Genomic DNA, 22,072 nt, shown 5'->3' on the forward strand with positions numbered 1-22,072 from the left:
GCCTGGCTGTAGTCCATGGGGTCTCAAAGACTCAGACACGACTGAAGTGACTAAACAGCAACGTATTCCATGGACAGAGGAGCCTGGCGGGCTACAGTCCAAGGGATCTCAAAAGAGTCACGAGTGACTGAGCACTCATGCAACCCTGAGGTGGAGGGGACACAGCCAGCCCTAACTCTAACCTTGGGATCGGGGGTCCGGGGGCCAGGTTAGAGGGCAATAAGCTCAGGCACCTTGAGACACCTTGAAACAGTTTCTGTGAGCTCGGCTGACGGATTGGCTGGGTGAGGCTGTAGCCTTCATCCTGAGGTCTGCTGTCTCCCCACTTGGGGGCCCTGGTCTGGGGGTGCACAGCAGAAGGCACAGAGCTGACCAGGGCTCTGGAAACCCACATAGCCGTCTGCCCTGTGCCAAGGATGTGGGGGGGTGGTGGAGGGTGGTCACAGTTCAGCCAGGTGATGGCCATGTAGCTGGAGGTTGGGGCTGGGGCCTTTGGAGTCTGGCTGTTGGGCCCCAGAAGCATTTTGAGGTAGGGAGGCCCCAGTGCCCCTTTCTTTCAGAGAGGTATCCCCAGTGCCATGCCCCTTGGCTTCCCACCCCTCCTCCGCAGGGATGGTCGTCTGCAACTGGGTGGTCATCCTGAGTGTGTGCATCACGGTCCTCTGCGTCTTCGACCCCACGGGCCGCACCTTCGTCAAGCTGAGGGCCACCAAGAGGAGGCAGCGTAACCTGCGGACCTACAACCTGCGGTCAGTGGGCTGGGCAGCAGGGTGGGACTTGCTGACCCTGGGGAAGACAGAGGCTGGCCCTGCGCCTCCCTCACTCCATCTCAACCTGTGTGAGTCCCAAGTGCTGGCCCAAGGTTTACCTCAGTTTCCTGGTCTGTAAAGTGGGAACGCAATCATTTCTGCCTCATGCAGCTGCTGTGAGGTTTATCAGAGTAATGAACACGGGCGCTCACGGGAGCTCCGTGCTCAGATCACCTTCGGGACTGAAAACATGACAGTAATAGTAGGAAGCACTCGGACAAGCAAGCCCAGAGGTGCGCGTATGCTGTTCGTGTCATCCCCATAATACAGATGAGGAAACGGGCACAGAGAGGTTATGTGACTTGCCTGAGGTTGCACAGCTGGCAGACAGTGGGGCTGGGATCAAGCTCAGACAGTCTGGCCTTAGAGCCCTGACTCTTAACCACTAGGCGAGGCTGCCTCTAGGATTAAGGGGGCTAGAGGAGGTTAACCAAGGCAAAAGGCTTCTTGCAGTGGGGGGGATGTTTTGTAGTGTTTTGGAGAAGGAGGGAGGCAGAGAAAATGAGGCAGGGTGTCCAGGACGGTCACAGAGTTCCTGTTTATTGAAAGAAAAAGAGCAGAGAGGCTTTCAGGGCAGGCCACAGCGACTCCCGTTCATCGAGCTTCTGTCCCAGGTTAGGCCCTGCACTTCCACGGTCGTCCGTTTCATCCCTTTGCCAACCCTGGTGCGGCTGTGAGACCCATTCTACAGATGAGCGGTCCGAGTCCCAGGGAGGGCAGGCCACATGCCTGGGTCAGGTTGGTGGGGGAGTGGAGCTGGCACTCCACCCCCAGCCCAGGGCAGCAAGGTTGGGAGCCCTCACCCAGGGGAGCGGGTTGCCCGGGCCCCCACCCCACCCTCCCATGTCCCTCCTTCCAGCCCCCCTGGGCCCTACACGTCAGCTGGGCCCTGCAGCCAGAGCCACACCCGCGCCTGGACTGGCCACCTCCCAGCCCCAAATGCCAGGTCTGGGAGCCAAGGTCCCAGAGCCCGCTGTTCGTCCCGGCGGCACAGCTGGCCACCACCACCCGTCCCATTTTGCTCATTCTGAGCACATGCCCCCACCTGACCTGGTTTCTGGACTCCTGGGGCCCTGGGGGGGAAAAAAAATTCCCCTCCCCTACTCTGGATAATTGCCTTTGGGGCCCAGGGCAGCCAATGCCTTTACAGTGGGGGTGGGGGAGGGAGGGGGTGTTGGCGGTGGCTGTCATCTGAATTAGTAAGTCTTCCAGCGCTTCCGGACCCTGTTCAGGTTGTAAGAGGCCTCAAGCTCCTAGACCCCCACCTGTTGCGGTTTCTCCAGCTCTCAGATGGGCTGGAGAGGGCAGCCCAGTCCACGACTGCGTTACTGTGACCACCTCTCCCGCTCTTCCCCCGGCCCCCTCACTCTGCTCTTAGACCAACAGAAAGTTTTTCTTAACAAGGACATTTTTCAAGCCTGCTGACCCTTCATCCGCTTCCAGGTTTGGTTTTGTGCACAAGTCATGCTGCTGCCACACTGGTGGGTTATTTTAGTTTCTGGGAGTTAGGTTGCTGCTCAAGTCCTGGGTCCTTTCTTCTTCCGGTGAAATCTGGTAGGATTTGAGATGGGTTCTTCCCACCACTGCTCCTTGGGGGCCTGACCTTGGATCTCTGCAAGAGTGTCTGCCCTCCCTTCGCTTTAGTGAGCCCCAGGGCAGAGGGGTGCCAGGTCCACGAACTTTCTGTCCAGACCGAGTGTCTTGGTCTCTGTAGCCCAACGGATGTATTAGGCCAAACTTGTCGTTGGCGCCATCTACCCCCTGGTGGGCATAAAGGGTACTGCAATATAGTATGCAGGGCTTAATCTGCCAGAGGGAAGGGAGGAAATTGTCTTTGAATGTTTGACCGCCAGTTTGGTTAGAAAGAGTTAAAGAATGTGATGCTCTGGGAACTTAGCTTAGCCGGCATGCTGTCCCTTCATCCAGCCCCCAGTAGGGGGGACTTTGGCTTAGGATATGAGGCTGCCCAAGTCCCTTAGGGCTGGCAGGTTCCAGAAACAGCAAGTCCCTTGCCCTGTTTCCTAACCCCGTCCTGTCGCTCTGACGGCACTGTGGCTTCCCCTGACCTTGTGGCCCATAACGCTGTGGCACCAAGATTGGGAGCAGGAAGCGGCTGTTAGCTGCAGAGAGGAGGCGGAGGCAGCGACCGCCTGGCCTGTCACTCCTGATGGATGCTAAGTGCCTTGCAGGCATCCAGGGTCATTCAGAGCCTGCCCCTCCTGACCACCCAGCACCAGGCTCTGAAAGGGCTGGCGGGGAGGGCGCATGTCACAAAAGCCAGCCAGCCCCTCTTGCTCAGTCTGGAAATTTACATTTTTAATGTTGGATCTGTGATCTTTATGCTCAAAACACACACCGACCTCTGGACACTCAGTGTTGGAATGGTCTCCATGGATAACCGGCCAATCATTCTCGCTTTGAGTGCAGACTCCTGGGTACCCTGCCGCCCCATCAAAGCAGCCATACCCACTGGGGCTGGGGGTGGAGGCGGGGGAAGGGCAGGGGCCCTCTCCCTTGTAAGATAATGGATCCAAGGCACTGCAGCATGCTGAACCTCATTCAGCCCTTTAAGCTTCCCCAAGTACCAGATGAGAGAAATCCTTTCTGAGAGGGGAACAGGTCTGGCCAGCAGGTCTGCTCCCAACGTGGAACAAATCAGCAGGGAGGCCCAGCACCCTGCCACCATCTCCCAGGGCCCTTGGTTAGAGCCTTTGGAGTGGGTTTCCGGGCAGCCCCCATTTCGGGCTCCCAGCTCCGAAGCCCCCCGGGTGTGCTGGCGCCCCTGTGCCAGAAGCCCAGGCTCCGGCCCTGGCCAGCAGCGCGCCATCGTAGGCCAGCAGGAGCTCCTCAGTGAGAGCCCTGCAGGCCGACAGCTCACTGGCCACCCGGCTCTGACCGGGCCCAGTTGCCCCCCCCCAGACCCTCCTCCTGCTGGGGTCCTGGGAACAGGCTGCTCTGTTACTGTAACATCTAGGCCCAGCTCTTCTGGTCCAGCCCTCTGACCTCACACATACCAACTCTCCCCCACTGCAGGCACCGCTTAGAAGAGGGTCAGGCCACCAGCTGGTCACGTCGGCTCAAAGTGTTCCTCTGCTGCACTCGGACGAAGGACTCCCAGTCAGTAAGTACTGGGAAGTCGCCGCCCCGGGGCTCAGGTCCTTGTCTCTGCCAGGTGGGGTGGGGCTGGGCTTCGAGCAGGACCGGAGGTTACAGCCTGCTCCTCAGAGGACCTGTTGTTCTTCACCGCCCGACTCCCTCCTACGTGTGAAACAGCCCTTCCCTTCCTTTGTCAAGGGACAGAAAAATGGGAAGACCTTTTATTGACCCCCTTGGAACTTAGAGATGAGTCTAGGAGAAGAGGTACTCAAGTATCAGGGTGACCTGAAGACGAAGCAAAGCAAGCAGCATCTCACCAGCCACAAGGGCTTCTCTGGTGGCTCAGTGGTAAAGAAACTGCCTGCCAATGCAAGGGACATGGGTTTGATCCCTGGGTCGGGAAGATCCCCTGGAGGAGGGCATGGCAACCCACTCCAGTGTTCTTGCCTAGAGAATCCCATGGACAGAGGAGCCTGGCGGGCTACAGTCTATGGGGTCACAAAACAGTCAGACTAAACCACATCCAGCTGCAAGTCCTGTAAGAGCAGCAGCCATGTGGTCAGTGCGGCCCTCGCTGTCCTGCGCACCCACTAGGGCGCTGCAGAAGGAAGGTGGGTCAGCAGTGGGTGGCCCCCGGGTGGGGGAGGGGAGGCAGGCCCTGGGGAGCCCTCCGTGGAGCGCCTCCCAGTGGAGCACCCCCTGCAGTGCTGGCAGGGTCCTTAGGGGTCATCTAGCCCCACCCCTCATTTTGCAGATCAGGCAACTGAGGTCCAGAGAGGTGGAGTGACTTGCTCAGCGTCCCACAGCTAGGTAGTGGCAGAGCCAGTGAGGTCAGGAGACCACTCCTGCCCGAGCCAGACAGCGAGTGCCCTCCATGGAAGCCACCGGAAAAGCCTCCAGTGGCTCCTACCCACCCGCAGCCCCTGCTGAACCATAGAGTGAGTAATGGAGTGTAAGAGAGCCCCGCCCACCCCGAGGTTCCCTGGTGGGTGGGGAGCACCCCCCACGGGGCTCTCTGGGCGGGGTCTCATCCAGGGCACACCCACCCCTCCTGGCAGGCAGACTGGTGGCTGGTGTTGGACCCTGGGGAAAAGGCTGAAGTCTTTTCTCAAAAAAGGCAGGGGGGCGTCCCCAGAAGCTGGGTCCCACCAGACACTGATGGTGGTCAGGTCAGGTCAGGTCAGGTCCCGCCCAGAGTTTTGATCAGCTCATGCTGTGTTGCTAAAACATTTGCACTGGATGCCAGGATTTAAAAATCGGGGGCGTTTGTGTCGAGTTCAGTATTTCTAGATTCGGCCCTTGCATTAGGCGTTTGAGTTTGCAGCCCTTGATTTTTCTTCTCTCACAAGTGCCAGACACTGAGGGGTGAAACCCAGCAGGAGAAAGCTGGTTGCCATGAGTCTGTTCCCACCACAGCCTCTCCTGACAGGTTAGGGAAGAGGTTCCAGGCTTCCACTTGTCGGGAGGCAGACAGGCCTCTGCACAGGACTGGCGGGGCTGCCTCTGTCCTCACGACCTCCCCCGAAGCCCCGGCCCCAAGCACAGGTGTCCTGCCTCTTGTCCAGGCACATGGTGGGGGTCCCTGCGCCTCCAGCTGTGGGCAGGAGGGGGAGGGGGCCTGAGACCCTGGGCTCCAAAGGGCCCTTGGCGGGCCATTCAGGGTCACAGCTGGAGGGAGGCGGGAAGAAACAGCGTGGAGAAAAGCAGCCAGGAGCTCAGTTTTGGCTCCTCTGCTGGAGGGAGAGAAGGGCGGAAGGAGAAACAGGCCGGGCCTGCAGGCCTTGGTCCTAGTCCTGGAGCAGGAAATGGCTTGGGGGTGTCAGGCTGGTGCCTGAGTGCCGAAGGAGCGCCAAGGACAGGAGGGCTGGGAAGGGGGGGCCAGAGAAGGGTCCCTGCAGAGGGACCCCGAGCGGACGCCCATCCCCGGACATTCACGCCCGGCCTCTGTCCTCTCTCCTGCTCCCTGCCACCGCCCCCCGCCGCCTCCCCGGACCACGTAGGACGCCTACTCGGAAATTGCCTACCTCTTTGCCGAGTTTTTCCGAGACCTGGACATCGTGCCATCGGACATCATCGCTGGCCTGGTGCTGCTCCGGCAGCGGCAGCGGGCCAAGCGCAATGCCGTGCTTGACGAGGTGAGCCCACGCGCGAATCACGTCCCTACAGTGCCCTCTGCCGAGGTCCGTCCCTGCTGCCCCCAGGTTCCACGCTCCCCTCCCTTCCCCAGCTCACCCTCAGCCCAGGGCCCCTGCTCCAGCCGCTTCCTTCTGCAGGGCCCAGAGGCTGTCTACCCCCATCTACCGTCTAATCACAGCGGCCCCATGACCCACCCAGCGCTGTGCTCCAGCCTTCGCAGCTTGCCTCATCACCCGCCCCACCTGCAACTCACCAGTCCTAGCTAGGGTCTCGCAGCATCTTGTATAAAATGTTTTCTCCTGGCCCTGGGCCAGCTCCCTCCCCTAGCATGGATGCTTTGGGTGGAAGGGAAGCAACTGGATATATGAGGAGACCTCGGATTTGGAAAGCGGGCCCAGTCGTGGAAGAGCTAGAAACCACACACCTCTTTGGGTTCTCAGGCCCTTGGGAGGCAGGCAGAGTGCAGAGCCGGGGCCTGGACCCCTTTCTCAGGCTGGGCCCGGGCAGCCACCCTCACGCGCCTGTCTTGCAGGCCAACAACGACATCCTGGCCTTCCTGTCCGGCATGCCGGTGACCAGAAACACCAAGTACCTCGACCTCAAGAACTCGGTGAGTCAGGACCACCCCCACCGCGTCCCGGGTCCCTCTCTCCCTCTCTCCCTCTGCTGGGCTGACCCGAGCAGACCACCTGCCCGCGGCCCTTGAGGCACCGGCTGCACCTGCTCCGCTGTGGGTCCCACCTCGGCCCTCCAAGCAGCCCCCTTCCTCCCAAGCACACCCTGACCTGCCTCCCTCCACATTTGTCTGGTTCTACAGGCAAGCCCCCTGAATCGGTTCCACTGAGCTCAGAATGTTTGGCCCTGGCCTCCTGAGATTGTCAAGTCCTTCCAGGGGCTGAGCTGCTGTTATTTTTGCCACGGTTGTTATTGTTATAAAAGGCAGCAAGACGTAAAACTTGGTTTCCAAGGGTTTTTTTTTTTTTTTGAGTAGCAGGAGCTCTTCTCAAGCGCCTTTAGTGGAAACTCTGGCGTTGGGTGTCCCAGTGAAGGGGGGGCTGGTCCTAGGCTAGGGGAGCCCCTCACCCAGGGCTGGAACTGCAGCCAGAGAGCGGCCCCTGCGCTGGGAGCAAACAGGTTTATTGTGCGGCTCCCCGCCGGGGGCTGTGACCTTGAGCGAGTCCCTGACCCGGCTGCGCCTATTCCCGCAGCGGAAGCGGTGCTGGGCCTGCCTTCCAGCGAGAGCCCTGGTGGGGAGGGGGATGAGTGAACTCTGGTGCCCGTAAGGACAGCGTTAGAAAGGATTCGGCTTTCACATCTGACTCACCTGGAAACGCCGGTTCTCCATCGCCCCCCAACCCCCGCTCCCCAAAGCGGGCGGGGGTTGCATCTCTCTCCAAGCAGCCCCTCCACAGCAGGCCCCCCGGCTTGCAGGTCCCCGCCTCCTTCGGGGATGCCCGCCCGGCTCGCTTTGCCCTGCGGAGGGGCGGGGCGGGGGCGGGGCCCCGCCGAGCCCCCAGGTGCCAGCGCCCCGCCCTCCAGGCGTGAGCCAGAGGTTAATTACCTCCTTCTGCGCCTTCCTGAAGAGCAGACCCAGCGGCCCGGGACGGTTCCATCCCTCTGGGCCCTGATTAAAGTCCTGCTTATTTCACTTCACGAGATGACTAATCACCGTCTTTAACTTTTACAAGGTGACTAATTCCCTCTAAGTGCAGGAGTCCCCCAGTGCCTGGGGCGCCCAGGACTGGGGAGAAGCGGCTTCCCTGGGACACGTGTGCCTCCTGACTGCCTCCCTGGGCAGTCTGGCTGATAACAGCAGCCACCGGCCTCAGACGCCTGCTTTCAAACCAGAGCCTTTCTCAGAATGATCCCGACTGCCCCAGACGCCCTTGAGTCAAGCCAGGGTCTCCCTGAGTGCAGAGCACGGCCGGGGTGATTGGGTCCCCAGCATGTCTGCATCTTCAGGGCCGGCCCTGCTGCTTCTGGCCTGGGCATCCTGCTCCAGAGGGGAGGGTCCAGACCTCTTGGGGTTCAATTGCCCTTCCCGGGGCCTGATGGCCAAGGCGGGTGATTGTGGCTCTCACCTCCCCCTCTCCCCTTCTTGGGAAACCGGCAAGGAAATCGATCCAGTGCTCTGAGTGTTTTTCTGTCCCCAAATCATTAATTCTGAGATTGGAGCAACAGGACAGGTCTCAGGAGGTTTCATGCCCTGGTTGCATGCAGATAATTAGGGAAATGCAATTATCATCTGTTGGCGTGTTCCCTCCTCCACGAGGGGTGGGGGTGGCATGGTCTGCTGCCTGTGGGGAGGGCAGCTCCCGCCTCCATCGCCTCCGAGGCTACAGGCGGGAAGGGCAGGAGGTAACCTTACTCTGCATCTCTTCCAGCATGAGATGCTCCGCTATAAGGAGGTCTGCTATTACATGCTCTTTGCCCTGGCTGCCTACGGCTGGCCCATGTACCTGATGCGGAAACCCGCCTGCGGCCTCTGCCAGCTGGCCCGGTCCTGCTCGTGAGTACCCCGGCCCTTCCCCGATCCCCGCCAGTGGCGAGTGCAGAAGGGCTGAGGTCACAATGCCGGGCCACCCATGGTAGGGCGGGGCCTCCCTAAATGGACTGGACCTGCTACCGTGCCCCCTGTGGCCCACACCACTGCACTTCTGCACCATCTCTGGGCCAGGACCTTTCTGGTTCTGCGTTATCCTGGCTGGGTTTTTGGAATTATCCATACTTTGTCATTTTCAGAGTCAGGGAAGTCAGCATACCTCTGCAAGCCTCAGTTTCCATCTGTGAAATGGGGATGGTAATACACACCTCCCAGAGCTGTTCTGAGAGGCTGAAATGAACCCAGCATCTGGCTGGCTTGCCGCTTCCTTCCCCCCACCCCCCATCTCCCTCCCTGCCCCTCTCGACCACTCCCCTCTGCCCACATCCTCCCTTCTCCTGACTCCCCTCCTATTCCCCTCCTGTGCTCTGCCTTTCTGGAAGAAAGGCCTTTCTGGGTAGAGGCCCAATCCGAAGAAACCTCTGGAAAGGCAGCAAGAAGGCCCTTTGTGAATGGCTCCAATCCTCTTCACAAGGAGTTGGCAAGACCTCACTGGGTGCCACCCTTGGCCAACTGCGGGGGGTGGCCAGGGTGGACCCTGCTTTCCTAAGTGGGCCAGAGGAGGGCTTGGCTCCGTGAGGGCCCCTCCCCTTCTCTGGCATCTCCACCTTCTGCCCAGGCCTGGCAGAAGGAGGATGGTTGCCCGGGTTCCCTGTTACGGACAGGCTGGCATGCTGGGCAGGCAGCTTCTGTCCACCACACCCCTACCCTCGGGGCCCACAGCAGCCACCCCGTCCTTCAGTGTCCTTTCCCCAGAAAGCGGGGGGGGGGGGGGGCTCTTTGGGTTGTTGTCACCATCCCCCAGTTGACTGATAGAGCCGACCAGGGCACCCCACGCCCCTCCCTATCTCTGCCAGCCCACAGACAGCATCCTTGGGAACCCTGCGGCCACTGAGAGGTCCTCGGAATGAGCCCAGCACCAGGAGTTCTGAGACCCGGGCTCCCACAGCCCTGGCAGGGCTTTCTCACTTACTTACTTACATTCCTTACTCACTGGCAGGGTAGGAACGACATTTGCACAGGCAGGGTCTGCCTCTCCCGCCGGTGGGATCTTTCAGAAGCTGGGAGGGAGATGGTGTCCCTGGCGGTCTGGGCATCTGAGGGGCTCTGCCAACAGGGGCAAGGCTGCATTCATATCAGCTTATCAGAGCTGCCAGGAGAGGCAGCAGAAAGACCTCAGACCCGTGAGGGCCCAGCTGGGTCCCTGCCAAGAAGAGCCAGGTGCCTGGAGGGTGGAGGAGAGGCAGGCCCGAAATCCCAGGCTACAGCCCAGAGAGTAGGGCTCCCTTCTCTGAGCCCAGCCTATCCACAGCAGTCCAGGTTCCCAGCACAGGCTAGAGGAAGGACTGCCCACCTGCCTCAGGCCCAGCCCTGTCACCTGGAGTTGTTTTCCCATCCCATGCAGAGCAAGGCAAGCCAGGCCTGCCTATGCGCCACCCCCCAACCCTGGGGACACCCCATTCAGACCCAGCCCTGCCCTGGACGTGTGGTTGGTCTCCTGTGGGCAGGAGAGGCCCTGCCAAAGGCCAAACAAATGCTCAGGGCTCCCGCAGCCTCTGAGCCCCTCAGCACCCAGCCTCCTCTAGGTGGGAGTGCTGGCCTCAAAGGTGCCATGGGCCCTTCCCTCCCAGGCTGCTGGCCCTGCCGCTCTCATGGTTCCCCAGGCCCCCAGATGACTGACTCGGGGGCTGCCGTCTCCCTGGTGCCTACTGTGTGCCAGGCTCTTTGTGCATCTTGGGCCTCTGATCTCACCCCAGCCTTGTGAAGTAGCTCTTGGCACCTGCCCCCCCGCCAGGCCATCACAGTCAGGAAGGGCCACCGGAGCAAGGATTCCAGCCCAGGCCTCTGTCTCCCCAGGCCACACCGTGGCAGTCACATGCTCAGTGCTGGGGGGCCAGGCTGAGGTCGGAGAGGAGTGCTAGCTGCCTGAAAACGAGCGCCTGGCCCACAGACCCAGAGCTGTGTCCATTTGGACCAGTAGTGGCAAGGGAGGGAGTAGGGGTCTCCCGGAGTAAATGGAGGTGGTTGCCCACCCCAGACCCATTCACTTCCAAGACGTGGCTTGACCCTGGGTTTTCCCGTGGAGGCCTCTTTCCGTTGGGAGGTCTGCATCAGTCCCCCAGGGGCTGCTGCAGTGAAGACAGACCTCTCCACATCACCTAAATCTAGGATTCTTAGTAAAATCTTAGCCATCAAATCAGGAAAGCAGATGGTGACTGCAGCCATGAAATAAAAAATGCTTGCTCCTTGGAAGAAAAGCTATGATAAACCTAGACAGCATATTAAAAAGTAGAGACATTACTGTGCCAACAAAGGTCCATCTAGTCAAAGCTATGGTTTTTCCAGTAGTCATGTATGGATGTGAGCGTTGGACCATAAAAAAGGCTGAGCGCTGAAAAATTGATGCTTTTGAATTGTGGTGTTGGAAAAGACTCTTGAGAGTTCCTTGGACTGCACGGAGATCAAACAAGTCAATCCTAAAGGAAATCAGCCCTGAATATTCATTGGAAGGACTGATGCTGAAGCTCCAATACTTTGGCCACCTGATACAAAGAGCCAACTCATTAGAAAGACCTTGATGCTGGGCAGGATTGAAGGCAGGAGGAGAAGTGGACGACAGAGGATGAGATGGTTGGATGGCATCACTGACTTGATGGACATGAGTTTGAGCAAGCTCTAGGAGATGGTGAAGGACAGGGAAGCCTGGCGTGCTGCAGTCCATGGGGTCGCAGAGTCAGACACAACTGAGCGACTGAACAGCACCAGGAAAGCCGGCAGATTTGGGTCACATGCTTTCTGGTTCCCTGATCCCCATATGTTGGGTGCTAGCTCCCTCTGGTGGCCCAAGGAGTAACTGCACCCACAATGGGCACCCTGCTCAGCAGCTCACCCATTCATTTTTGGGGAGCCTACTGTGTTGTGGAGAAGGAAATGGCAACCCACTCCAGTACTCTTGCCTGGTGAATCCCAGGGATGGCAGAGCCTGGTGGGCTGCTGTCTCTGGGGTTGCACAGAGTCAGACACGACTGAAACGACTTAGCAGCTTAGCAGCAACTGTGTTGTGGGCAGTGCCAAAGAATGTTCAAACTACCCCACTATTGCACTTATTTCACATGCTAGCAAGGCAATACTCAAAATCGTTCAAACTATGCTTCAACAGTGTGTAAACTGAGAACTTCCAGGTGTACAAGCTGGATTTAGAAAAGGCAGAGGAACCAGAGATCAAATTGCCAACATCTTCTGGATCATAGAAAAAGCAAGAGAATTTAAAAAAAAATCTGCTTCATTGACTACACTAAAGCCTTTGATTATGTGGATCACAAGAAACTGTGGAAAATTCTTCAAGAGATGAGAATACCAGACCACCTTACTTGCCTCTTAAGAAACCTGTATGCAGGTCAAGAAGCAACAGTTAGAACTGGACATGGAACAATGGACTGGTTCCAGATTGGGAAAGAACTATGTCAAGGCTGTATATTGTCACCCTATTTATTTAACTGATATGCTGAGTACATCATGCAAAATGCTGGGCTGGATGAAGTGCAAGCTGGAATCAAGATTGCCAGGAGAAATATCAGTAACCTCAGATATGCAGATGATACCACCCTTATGGCAGAAAGTGAAGAAGAACTAAAGAGCCTATTGAAGAAGGTTAAAGAGGAGGGTGGAAAAACTGGCTTAAAACTCAACATTCAAAAAACTAAGATCATGGCATCTGGTTCCATCACTTCATGGCAAATAGATGGGGGAAAATGGAAATAGAGACAGACTTTATTTTCTTCAGCTCCAAAATCACTACTGACTGTGACTACAGCCATGAAATTAAAAGGCACTTGATCCTTAGAAAAAAAAGCTATACAACCATTACAGTATACTAACACATATATATGGACTTTAGTAAGATGGTAACGATAACCCTATATGCAAAACAGAAAAAGAGACTCAGGTGTATGGAATAGACTTGTGGACTCTGGGAGAAGGCGAGGGTGGGATGATTCAGGAGAACAGCATTGAAACATGTATATTATCTAGGGTGAAACAGATCACCAGCTCAGGTTGGGTACATGAGACAAGTGCTCGGGCCTGGTGCACTGGGAAGACCCAGAGGGATCGGGTAGAGAGGGAGGTGGGAGGGGGGACTGGGATGGGGAATACATGTAAATCCATGGCTAATTCATATCAAGGTATAACAAAAACTACTGTAATGATGTAAAGTAATTAGCCTCCAACTAATAAAAATTTAAAAAAAAAAAAAAAGAAAAAAAGCTATACAAACCTAGACAAAGTATTACAAAGCAGAGACATCACTTTGCTGGCAAAGGTCAATAGCTTTGACTATGGTATTTCCAGTAGTCATGTATGGATGTGAGAGTTCGACCATAAAGAAGGCTGAGTGCCGAAGAACTGATGCTTTTGAACTGTGGTGCTGGAGAAGACTCTTGAGAGTCCCGTGGACTGCAAGGAGATCAAACCAGTCACTCCTAAAGGAAATCAGCTCTGTATATTCATTGGAAAGACTGCTGCTGAAGCTGAAGCTCCAATACTTTGGCCACCTGGTGTGAAGAGCCGACTCATTGGAAAACACGCTGATGCTAGGAAAGACTGAGGAGGGTAGGAGGAGAAAGGGGCAACAGAGGATGAGATGGTTGGATGGTATCATTGACTCAAGTGGACATGAGTTTGAGCAAACTCCGAGAGATTTTGAAGGACAGGGAAGCCTGGCGTGCTGTAGTTCATGGGCTCGAAAAGAGTCAGACATGACTGAACGACTGAGCAACAACTGTGTTTTTGGTGCTGGGGAGGCACAGACAAGGAAATGCAGGAGTATTTTGGAGAAAAATTGAGCTGACTGTGTGGTCAAACTGGGGAACACCGGGCAAGGGGTAGCTGTCATATGAGATGGCCCCAGGCGGATCTCACAGCAGTATGAACTTTGCACAGAGGCCTCAAGAAGTGAGGGATCCAGCCACACAGTGTCCAGGAGGAGAATGTTCCAGGCAGAGGGAACCGCAGTGCAGAGATGCTGAGGCAGGAATGACCAGTGCATCGGAGAGGAGTGGGAGGCAACAGGCCAGAGAACGGGGCCAGATGGAGCTGGGCCCTCAGCGCTTGCTCGGACTCTGGCCTTTACACTGGGCAGGAAGGGCAGCATTGGAAGGTGTTGAGTGCAGTGATGTGGCTCATCTTATATCTTTTTTAAAAAATAACTTTATTTATTTTTGGCTGTGCTGGGTCTTAGTTGCTGCACGGGCTTTTCTGTAGCTGGGGAGAGTGGGGGCTACTCTTGCTTGCCATGTGCAAGCTTCTCACTGCAGTGGCTTCTCTTGTTGCGGAGCGTGGGCTCGATGGTTGCAATTCCCCGGCTCGAGAGCACAGGCTCAATAGTTGCGGCTCATGCATGGCTTAGCTGGTCCAACACATGTGGGATCTTCCCAGACCAGGGATCGAACCCATGTCTCCCGCATTGGCAGGCAGATTCTTTACCACTGAGCCACCAGGGACGCCGCCTCATCTTTTATCATAGAAGGTCACTCTGGCTGAGAACGTAAGGGGCGGCTGTGAGTGAGGAGGACCTGTTGGGAGCCCCCGTGACACTCTGAGGCAGGCAGGCAGGGATAAGGTGGCTTGGAGCGGGGCAGGGGGCTGGGGAGAGGTGAGGGAAAGCATTTGGCATCTGGATGTGAATTTGAAGGCACAGCTAATGGATGTGCTGACAGACAATATGGGATATGAGGCGGGTTGAGGACCCGGTGGTTCTAAGCGTGGGCTGAGTGCTCAGGGGCAGGTTAGGGTTAGGGGACTGTTGAAGCAAGGGGCTAGGCCCCTGGGATCTGGAGCTGAGAGGACTGCAATCCTGGGGCATATCTGGGAGGAGGGTTTTCATGGGCGGTTGAATGGGAGCAGGGTCTGGGGGGCTCTTTGGCACTCAGGTGGTATTTAAAGCCCAAGACTGGGTAAGGCCCCGGGAGCTCGTGTCATTAGAAAGAAGAGGAGGTCCAGGGATGACCTCTGGTCTCAATGAGAAGACACGGATGAGAAGAAGCAGTCCAGGAGGGGGTGTGCCTCTGCCAGATGGAGAGAGTGAAGTGGGGCGGGAGAGACCCCCTGGGTCATGTGTTGTCAAGAGGCCGAATAAGGCGAGGCCTGGGGAACGGACTGGAGAGCTTTGCAAGGGAGGCTTTCAGAGACGGCATGGGGCTGGCTGCAGGAACAGGTTCCCGAGAGGATGGGGGAGACCGTGGCTCCATCGGGGTCCCGGGCTCTGAGCCCTCTGCCCCCCGCCCAGGTGCTGCTTGTGTCCTGCCCGGCCCCGGTTCGCCCCCGGAGTCACCATCGAGGAAGACAACTGCTGCGGCTGCAACGCCATCGCCATTCGACGCCACTTCCTGGACGAGAACATGACCGCAGTGGACATCGTCTACACCTCCTGCCATGACGCGGTGAGGGTCCAGGCGGGCTGGTGCGCAGCCTCCCCGCAGCCTGGGTCCTGCGCAGGGGCAGGAGCCCTTGGCCTGGCTGGCATGGCTCCCCTAGGTGGGCGAGCCAGAGCTGGGCTGCCTCCTTCTCCCCACATCCTGGCCTGGGCCCACTCTGGGGCTCGGATGTGAACCCCAGCCCTGCACCCGCTGTTGCGGCTTCCTGGCTCCAGCCTTGGGGGGAAGGAATTGAGGGACACGGAGAGGCACTCAGGAGGGGAGAGGGCAGCCCCTTGGACCGGGCAGGCAGGACCTCGTACTCAGGGCTCCCGAGTCAGCAGAGGTGGGAGGGCAGGGCAGGCTGGGTGCTGGGCTGGGAGGGACCTACTGTGACCCTTGCAGGCCTCAGGGGCCAGTGGAGCCAGACTCCTGGGCCCCGAAGGAAACCTGCTTCCGTCACTTCCCCACATCTGGCCCCAGCCCAGGGGCCACTGAGGCTCACGAGCTGCCCTTCTCCCAGGTCTATGAAACCCCCTTCTACGTGGCAGTGGACCACGACAAGAAGAAGGTGGTGATCAGTATCCGGGGAACGCTGTCCCCCAAGGTACGCCGCCCAGTGACCCTGCCCGCCCCCCAGGCCCCCTCATAGCCCCTGGGGGGGCACCCACCTCCTTCTCCCTGTTCTCAGCCCCACGCCTCACCGTCCTCCTGCCCCCTAGGACGCCCTGACAGACCTGACTGGTGACGCCGAGCGCCTCCCCGTGGAGGGCCACCACGGCACCTGGCTGGGACATAAGGTACCCCTCTCCTCTCGTGGGCCCCCAGTGGACCCCAGGCTCCTCCTCTCTGCTGCCAGCAGGCAGGCCTGGCCCGCGGTTGGGGCGGGGGCTCCTCCAGAGTCACTCCTCTCACCAAGAGAGATGGTCAGAGTGGTGTGGATCAGTCTGGAAGGTCCACTGCCCCCCACCGGCCGGGAACCCCGCAGCCCTGTGCAGCCCAGACCCTGCCCCACAAGAGAGAGCTCAAGGAGGCAATGGAGAAGGGATCTCACTGGTTCCTCTTAGACCCACAATCCCTCTGAGCCTCAGTTTTCTCATCTGTGAAATGGAAATAATGTGATCAAGTGTCCACCAGCCCACCCCTCATCCCCCCCGCCACCACCAGGTTGTCCTGAGGACCCAAGGGGGACGTGGGTGGGACGGGGTTGGTGAGCTTCACATCACTGACCTCACTGGTCCCTGACGGGCCCCCCTGCCTCCCCATGATAGTGACACCCACCTCTGTCCCTCCTCACCCAGGGGATGGTCCTCTCGGCCGAGTACATCAAGAAGAAGCTGGAGCAGGAGATGGTCCTGTCCCAGGCCTTCGGGCGAGACCTGGTGAGGGGTTTTTCATACTGCAAGCCCTCCTGCAAGGTGACAGGTTGGGGACAGAATGGGTGAATGATGACGCAACCCTGCCCGCCCCCCACAAGCCAGACTCGGACACTCTCCTTCCATCCCAGGCCCCCAGCCCTCTCCTCACTGCTCCGTCCCTCCCACCCCCTCTGGCCCTTTCTTCTTTTGTACCAGTTCCTCTTGGACACCTCTGCTTGGCCCCACCTGGGTGGTGGGCACCTGCTCAGTGCCGGGCAGCTGAGGCACAAAGGTGGCTCAGGTCCGGAGCTTCTGAGATGCTGAGCAGAAAGAACACAGAACGTGATTGCAAAGCAGATAGAAGGGGTGCTGCTGTGGATGGGGTGATCTGGGCCCGGCCCACTGCCCACCCCTCCCTGTGCAGGCAGGCAGCTCCCAAGAGGCTCCCAACTGCCCTTCCCACAGTCAAGCCGTCCCTGGGCTCAGGAGACCTGGTCCAGCTGTTGGGAGCAGATCCAGGGATGGGAGCAGGTGACCACATGGTCATAATAGAGCATAATCACCCATATAAAGGTCTGTCCTGGGTGCAGGCTTCTCTGGTGGCTCAGAGGTAAAGGATCCACCTGCCAATGCAGGAGACCCAGGTTCGATCCCTGGGTCAAGAAGATCCCCTGGAGAAGGAAATGGCTACCCACTCCAGTATTCTTGCCTAGGAAACCCCAGGGATAGAGGAGCCTGGTGGGCTACAGTCCATGGGGTCGCAAAGAGTCAGACATGACTTACTGACTGAACAACAGCAACAATCCCAGGTGCAGGCACATCCTGGAAAATCAGGAAGGGCTTCTCCAAGGAGGTCGCCTCTGTGCAAGGTTTTGAAGGATGAGTAGGAGTTTGTTAAATAGTCTGAGAAGTTGCTCCTTGGGTGTCTAGCTTGGCTCTTCCCCTGCCCAACACAACACAGACGTGATCCCAGGGCTCTGGGAAGCACCCTCTGCCTCCCTGGGGTCAGCCTGGCAGCAGCAGGTCAGGCATCTCAGGGCTTCTCTCTGCCCCCAGGGCCGCGGAACCAAACACTACGGCCTGATTGTGGTGGGCCACTCCCTGGGCGCGGGCACTGCCGCCATCCTCTCCTTCCTCCTGAGACCCCAGTACCCAACCCTCAAGTGCTTTGCCTACTCCCCCCCAGGGGGCCTGCTGAGGTAAGTGGTCCAGGGCCCCAGACTTGGCTGGGGCTGGTAAGGCAAAGGGTGGATGGTGAGGGGAGCTGGCTTGGGCCGGGGGCTGCACTGGGCAGACTGGTATCTGGTCATCAGGGAATCTAGGGATGGCCTGGAGGGTGGAAGTGGGCGCTCTGTCAAATACCAGGCCCACCCTGGGATCCAGCCCCAGCAAAGAGTTGCTGACAGGGTAGGCGGGGCAGGGACCCCAGCCCCACTCCCCACGGGGTCTTTTTTTCTTTTAATTTCTTTATTTGGCTGTGCCAAGTCTTAGGTGTGGCACTCGAGGTCTTTGCTCTTCCTTGTGGCCTGTGAGATCTTTGTAGTTGCCATTTGTGGGACCTAGCTCCCTGACCAGGGATCAAACCCAGGCCCCCTGCCTTGGGAGCGTGGAGTCCTAGCCACCGGACCACCAGGGAAGTCTCCCCCCAGAGGGTCTCGAGTCAAGAGACTGCCTCCAGGAGTGCTGGAGCAGAGCCCCCCGGGGACACACTGCACCCCTCCGTGGCCTTAGCACCCCTTGGCTTTCCTTGCAGTGAGGACGCCATGGAGTACTCCAAGGAGTTTGTGACGGCTGTGGTTCTGGGCAAAGACCTTGTTCCCAGGCAAGTGGGTCCCTCTCTCCCCCGGCCTGGTCTGGGCTGTCCTCACCCTCAGCCCTCACCCAGGAGGCCCATCTTTCTCACTGAGATTCCCACCTCCTCGAGGGACCCCAGAATCCCCCTCACTCGTGTCCAGGGTGAGAGGAGAGGGTGGGGCCCGGCCTGCCCCACCGCCCTCCCTGGCCCCACTTCCTGGCTGGGCCCTGCTGAGCTGCAGGCCCTGCTCCACCCACCCCATGACCCTGATGGACTGGTCTCCTTGTTCCTGGGGCTCCAGCTGCCCCTCACCCCCACCTCCCCATCCCTGGCCAGCCCCGGCTGACATTCCGTCTTGCTCTCTCCCCCAGGATCGGCCTCTCCCAGCTGGAAGGCTTCCGCAGACAGCTCCTGGATGTCCTGCAACGAAGCACGAAGCCCAAAGTGAGCTCGCTCACCTCTCTCCCACCTTGGCAGCCAGGGCTCTGGTCTCCCCAACCTCCTCCTGGCCCATGGGTCCCACAGCGCAAAGCACAGGGGCCCCCGCCACGGGAGGCCAGACTGGGGGTGTGGCTGGTGTTTCGGGGACCTCAGGCTCTTAGACTCTCAGCATCTCTGCACTCTCCCCAGCTGCCCCCTGTCTGTCCTTGTGCAGATGGGGAAACTGAGCCCCACAGTGGGCAAGGGACCCGCTTTTGCTCACACAGACAGTTGTAACAAAGTCAGGACTGGAGCTGAGGACTCCTGAGTCCTGGCTCCTGGGCCCAGAGCCACCTACAGTCAGGCCAAAGCAGTCCCGAGGTTCAGTGGTCCCATGTGACTGGAAGTCTTCCTCCAAAGCCCCCCGCGATCCCCCAGGCTTAGGGAGGCTGGAGGTCACCTGCAGAGGGGACCTGGGGGCAGTGGGTTCTGATTTTGCCTGCAGCTGAGAGGAGAGAGCCGGCCCTTCCTAACGCCCTTGCTCAGGCCTGTGTAGGGTGGGACACTGGAGGCTCCTCCTGTAGCAAGCTGGCCTTCAGCATGCTAGGCCGGGGGTGGGCAGGCTGCAGCCAGGCTCCCCGAGGCAGGCAGGGCCTCTGTGTCCCCAGGCCGGCCCTCTCTCCACTCACCTTCTCAGCCCAGGTGGGACCATTCCCAGCCTTGGTGCCCAGGACCCTCTGGCAGGCAGGGTGCTGGGCCAGGTGCCAGGTGCCAGGGTGGGCAGGCAAGAGAGCCTTAGGAGGGGCCTGGTTCCAGGATGTGGAGCTGCCCCTCCCAGGCACTCATCTGGCCCAGGAGGAAGTGGGGGCACCTGACACTGACCTGGCCGAGTGGGTGCAGCTGACCTGAGCTTCAGGGTCTATTCTGCCTCTGACTTACAGCCTAGAGCAAGTCCCCTTCCTTCACTGGGCATGTTTCTCATCACTCCACAAGGGGTTGACTGGTCTTGCAGTCCCAAAATCCAGCCATCCCACGCCAGCTGTCCCTGGCACCTTTTGGCCATCGTGGCCGCCAAGCACTCCAGCCCCGGCCTCTTCTCTGGGCGCTGCCCTTCCCTTGCCCCCTCCCAGCTCCCCCGTCCCTGTGAACCCTCCTTCTGAGCACTTCCCCAGCTGGCCAGCGCTGCTCAGGCCTGACCCCCCCTCCCCCTGTCCCCACAGTGGCGAATCATTGTGGGGGCCACCAAATGCATCCCCAAGTCAGAGCTGCCCGAGGAGGTGGAGGTGACCACGCTGGCCAGCACGCGGCTCTGGACTCACCCCAGCGACCTGACCATCGCCCTGTCGGCCAGCACTCCCCTTTACCCCCCCGGCCGCATCATCCACGTGGTCCACAACCACCCAGCGGAGCAGTGCTGGTAGGTGCTGCCTGTGACCCGGGCAGCTGGGAGGCGGCAGCGGCCGGGGCAGGGGGGCAGGGGATGGGCTGACCTTCACTCGGTCACCCTCGGGGCAGGGCGCAAAGGCTGGGCAGTGATGGCCCAGGGCCCCCACCGCGGGGCTGCCCCAGTCTCGGGCCCTGGACATGCAATGATCGGCCAGCCCATGCCTCCAGCATCAGCCCTTCCTGGTGTTCCCCCAGCACAGCTCTCCCCACTTGAGTCCATTTAAAAGCAAATGCCCTGGAGGGTCACCCTAAGGCCCTGGCTGGCCCACACCTCAGTTGTCAGTTGGCATCACTGCTGGGATCAGCTGGTGGGGGCAGGAGAGAGAAAAGGAAGGGCATCAGAGAGACTTCTCCCACCTCGCTCTCCTCACTCTGATCTCTCAGAGGAGTGAACTGGGACCCTGCCCTAGGGATGGAGCAGGTATGGCCAAGACCACAACTCGGCTCTGTGATCAAAGGCTCTGTGAGGGTCAGGACGGGGCCCCCGGTCAGCCTCTCTGGCTCCGTTTGGCATAGGCGTTCCTGGCGCGGGTGGGGAGCGAGGAGCCCAGGGACGCAGCCCGGCTGGCCTGACCAGGCAAGGGGTCTCCAAATCCACACAGGGCTGAGAGCAGGGCCAGGGGGCCAAGGCCAGGCCGCCCCCACCCCCGACCCCTGCTTCCCTCTGGCCCCTGTACCCCTCAGCTGCTGCGAGCAGGAGGAACCCACATACTTCGCCATCTGGGGCGACAACAAGGCCTTCAACGAGGTGATCATCTCGCCGGCCATGCTGCACGAACACCTCCCCTATGTGGTCATGGAGGGGCTCAACAAGGTGAGCCACGGCCCCCGCTGGCCGGGGCCGTCCCCGCATTACACACAAGGGGGCCACGACACGCAGAAGCGTCCACTCCCTGGACACCCAGTGGGCCGGGGAGCCCCTTCGTGTCCTGGCCTCCACACCCCGGCTTTGTCCACACCACTGTGTGGTCCTGGGGTGGGAGAGTCTAGAAGATGCATGGGGACCTGTCCCTGAGGCAGGCTGGGCTCAGAAACCCTGAAGCCACCTGGCGCTGGGCGGATACACAGCCAAGCAGGGGCTGCCTTGGTCATCTCCTGGCTGTAGAACGGCCGACCACAGGGCAGCTCCAATCTGGCCCATGTGTGGGGCGAGGCTCCATCACAGGGCCCGTCCCTGGCCTTCCTGGAGGAGCGGGGGCCTGGCAGGAAGGAGAGTGGGCCCAGCTGACCCCATGAAGGTCTCTCGGGCCTGAGAGGCCTGGCCTGCCACCCCGCGCCCACTTGTGATTGTCACCCCTCGGCCACTGCTGGCTTCCCCGTCCCATCCCCAGGTGCTGGAGAACTACAACAAGGGGAAGACGGCCCTGCTGTCTGCTGCGAAGGTCATGGTGAGCCCCACGGAGGTGGACCTGACCCCCGAGCTCATCTTCCAGCAGCAGCCGCTGCCCACGGGGCCACCTGTGCCTGCTGGCCTGGCCCTGGAGCTGCCCGCTGCAGACCACCGGAACAGCAGCGTCAGGTCAGTGCTGTTCCCCGCCCCAGGGAGTGCGTGCAGGGGCCCCAAGTGTGCGTTCAGAGCGTGAATGCTTGTGGACCTTCGTATATACACCCGGGGCCCTCCGTATGTTCACACAGCTCTGTATGCATGCACAGGAGGGGTTGCCCTTGTTTGGGGTCACTCCTGCTCTGCCCCCCACTGCCCCTCAGCCTGCCACCACTGAAGCCCATGTGGGCCAGTGGGCGTCTAGGGATACACACACCCCCAGTCACAAACACAGATTCACTCATTAACTGTTTAGACCCGAACAGGTGGACACCCATGCACTTACACACACACATTTGTTGTTCCGTTGCTCAGTCGTGTCTGATTCTTCCTGACTCCCTGGACTGCAGCACGCCAGGCTTCCCTGTCCTTCACCATCTCCCAGAGTTTGCTCAAACTCATGTCCATTGAGTCAGTGATGCCATCCGATCATCTCATCCTCTGTTGTCCCCTT

At 59.3% G+C, this 22,072-nt stretch overlaps 1 protein-coding gene across 3 annotated transcripts in view; it reads left to right on the plus strand.

Annotated features, from left to right (window-relative positions):
- DAGLA (diacylglycerol lipase alpha) overlaps positions 1–22,072 on the plus strand; it is a 73,335-nt gene that overhangs the window by 46,735 nt on the left and 4,528 nt on the right. For all 3 annotated transcript variants that reach the window (XM_070457459.1, XM_070457458.1, XM_020916887.2), the window contains 15 exons: positions 611–749; positions 3,843–3,930; positions 5,906–6,040; positions 6,574–6,651; positions 8,426–8,550; positions 14,930–15,083; positions 15,580–15,663; positions 15,779–15,856; positions 16,358–16,438; positions 17,471–17,613; positions 18,168–18,236; positions 18,581–18,653; positions 19,850–20,046; positions 20,760–20,889; positions 21,407–21,594. In XM_070457459.1, the coding sequence (XP_070313560.1) occupies positions 611–749; positions 3,843–3,930; positions 5,906–6,040; positions 6,574–6,651; positions 8,426–8,550; positions 14,930–15,083; positions 15,580–15,663; positions 15,779–15,856; positions 16,358–16,438; positions 17,471–17,613; positions 18,168–18,236; positions 18,581–18,653; positions 19,850–20,046; positions 20,760–20,889; positions 21,407–21,594 (1,762 nt within the window). The remainder of the gene's footprint in view (positions 1–610; positions 750–3,842; positions 3,931–5,905; positions 6,041–6,573; positions 6,652–8,425; positions 8,551–14,929; positions 15,084–15,579; positions 15,664–15,778; positions 15,857–16,357; positions 16,439–17,470; positions 17,614–18,167; positions 18,237–18,580; positions 18,654–19,849; positions 20,047–20,759; positions 20,890–21,406; positions 21,595–22,072) is intronic.

The sequence above is a fragment of the Odocoileus virginianus genome, chromosome 28, assembly GCF_023699985.2.
Source record: "Odocoileus virginianus isolate 20LAN1187 ecotype Illinois chromosome 28, Ovbor_1.2, whole genome shotgun sequence".
NCBI lineage: Eukaryota > Metazoa > Chordata > Mammalia > Artiodactyla > Cervidae > Odocoileus > Odocoileus virginianus.